Source organism: Entamoeba invadens, assembly GCF_000330505.1.
Source record: "Entamoeba invadens IP1 unplaced genomic scaffold scaff_1105074725571, whole genome shotgun sequence".
NCBI lineage: Eukaryota > Evosea > Mastigamoebida > Endamoebidae > Entamoeba > Entamoeba invadens.
In genome coordinates, this window is record NW_004443580.1 from 22,009 (window position 1) to 24,984 (window position 2,976).

The following is a 2,976-nucleotide window of genomic DNA, read 5'->3' on the forward strand; positions in this document are numbered from 1 at the left end:
ATATTTATTATTTATTTTATTAAAGATATACCAATCTTATAGTATTATTATAATTATTATTTGTTTATAATAATTTTATAATTATATTAAATTAAATAATCAACTGCATTAGGGTCCACTTCTATAAAAAGAATTGAAACAAGAAAACAAACTTACACCTTTTTATAATTAAAAATTACTAGATTTTAAATTAATAAAAAATTAATAAATTAAAAATAATAGTAAAATTTATTTATAAAATAAAAATTGTTATAATCTTGTTTTCATCGGCATTTCGCAAATAAATTACATTTTGATAAATAAAAGATAAAAACAGCATTGTTTGTTTTTAATAACAAAAACAGTTAAAACAATTTAATTGTTTTTTAAAATCTAAATTATACAATAAACCTTTAAAATAGTTAATTAATTATACTAATAATTTAATAAATATTACTAATATTTATTATATTACAATTTATTTCTATTATTTTATTTAATTAAAAATGGAACCAAAAATTAAAATTAAAATTTATTCAAATTTTAAATTCACAATATTATTTGAAAAAGATGAACAAGAGCTTAATATTTGAGACTTTATTATTAATAATAGATAAGAAAAAGTTGAACATACACAAGTCAAACAAAAACTGCGTTTTCCATCGAAAAGTTTATTCATTATTTATTTAAATAATATTTATATAATAAAATCGTAAGGTACTGTAAACTATGATATTTAACTGTTTTCTGATGTCATTTATAATTTAAAACGTGGTAATTTATTATTATTTAATTATTGAAATCATGTTAATATAGAAAGTTATGAAAAAAACAGTTTATTATTTATTTTGTATTATTTTAGACATATTCGTATTTCGACGAATAAACATAAAAAAAAATCAACGAAAAAATTTTAAGCACGATAGACTAAATCTTCAGTGAGACTACAGTACCAAACATTCTTTTCGTATGTTTTCATAGTGGGTTTACTCCACCCTCCAAAAGCAACAAAATTGCCAAATGACGCATCTCCATCTGGACTTACATACCACAATGGAACACTTGCTGCATCTTTATAAGTGTATGAAGCACCAAAATTAGTGCTCCACATCTCTTTACTCCCAACAATGCCCGCCTTTCCAAGTGAAATTGCTTTTGCCATCATTTTTTCCAAAAATGCGGTGTTTTCAGTCTTTGACGATTTCCAAGTGGTGTATGTGGAATACCATATCCTTGTATATGCAACATTGGTGCTCTTCAGAAAGTTGACTAAATTGGTGACTTGTGTTTCTGCAGACTCTGAAGACGTCATCGAAGGCTCAAATAGAATGTCAATGTTAGAGGCAGTTAGTCCAAGGTTAAGTGCTTCTTGTACAGTATATACACAACTCATATCTGGATATGGGGCAACAGCTTTACGGATGACAAAGTCCAAGAGCTTACTACTCTTCAAACATGAAAGGGTTGAAAGAGCCGTGTCATGATATATGCTTGTACCTTTCGAAGCTAATGATATCGAAAAGAGGCAAATTAAGAGGAACATTCGTTTGATTATTTCTTTTTGAGTTGAAATAATGTTTTCAATAATTCGGAATATACGAATGGCCGTTATATAACAAAAAACACGAATGTGTATTATTTAATATAATACAAATTACTATACCGGATTATATATAAAGGGAACTACCTTAACTTTCATTAAATGTTTTGTATTTTATTAAAAATTTATAATAAAAGATCGAATAATTACAAGTCAAAATGTTTAGAAATTTCAATTTTATTTGGAAAGAATCAATAATGTAAATTACTAATTTTGGCTTTTAATAAAACCTGATAAAAAATTATTTGAGAATATCATTACAAAATGACTAGAATCTGTTTATTTTATTATTATTTCGAAAAATAAATAAATGTATCACAATTTTATAATAATAATTTTTGTTGAATAGATTTTAATTTATAACAACATGTTAATAACACAATTTAATAACATAAATTACTTTGCATTTTTTATATAAATTCTAATAAAAATGATTGTATATTTGATTAATAATTTTAATAAGCTAAATAATAAATACCAATATTTGTTTTTATTGTATTTGTACAATATATTTAATATATTTAATATTGTAGATAATGAAAATATACTATTAATTTTAAAAATTTTATCGCCAATACATTTTCGCCTATACATTTTATCAATAATTTAGTTTAAATCTGATTATGAGTTATTTTAATTATTGATATACAAATGAAACATTATAAAGATTTCGAGAAAATACAATATAAATACGAACAATACATTAATTTTAAACTTTAATGAAATTAATTATAAAATCTAAACAAAAAATATAAAAAAGTTCTAAATACAGACGTACTTTATAATAACACATTTATTAAGTATAATAAAAACATTTTTGTCATAGAGTCTTCAGTTAATTACAACTTGATTTTTTTAAGTAAATGTAATTTTTATTTTTGTTACAAACACCTATAACAAAAATCACTTATCAGTAATCAAAACCATGAATACATAGTTAATTTTTATCAATTTTCATCATTTTAAGTTTTCAAAGAAACATTATTTGTCAACATTTTTTTTTGCTTTTTTAATCTAAAGACCAACAGATAATAGTCGTACACCAAGAAAATTGGCGTACATTTGTGATTTTAGTACCAAATAAACTAAAATACAAGGAATATTTTTTTCACAAATATAAATTATTTATACAAATAGGAAAAAATTGGATTTTGAAAAAAAATACAAACGCGAAAATATACATAAAAATACTTTAAAACAATGTGTACAATATTTTCTGTTGTACTACAGTTTTATGGTTCTCTTTAGTTGGTATTATTAATCATAAACACAAAAATAATATTTTAGTGGTCAAATATTGTAAATGGTGATTTTGAAAATTATCATGTCCTTTCCCCTCAATAAGTGTTTTTATTAATTTTGTTTAGTTGAAACCTCACTTGCTGAAGAAATGTCTT

At 22.5% G+C, this 2,976-nt stretch overlaps 1 protein-coding gene across 1 annotated transcript; it reads right to left on the reverse strand.

Annotated features, from left to right (window-relative positions):
• Window positions 1-892: 892 nt before the first annotated feature.
• On the reverse strand, window positions 893-1,522 carry EIN_324340 (lysozyme, putative; the record flags this gene model as incomplete). Its single annotated transcript, XM_004259229.1, has 1 exon — window positions 893-1,522. The coding sequence occupies one exon, from the start codon at window positions 1,520-1,522 to the stop codon at window positions 893-895; it is 630 nt and encodes a 209-aa protein (XP_004259277.1).
• Between the last annotated feature and the right edge of the window lie 1,454 nt (window positions 1,523-2,976).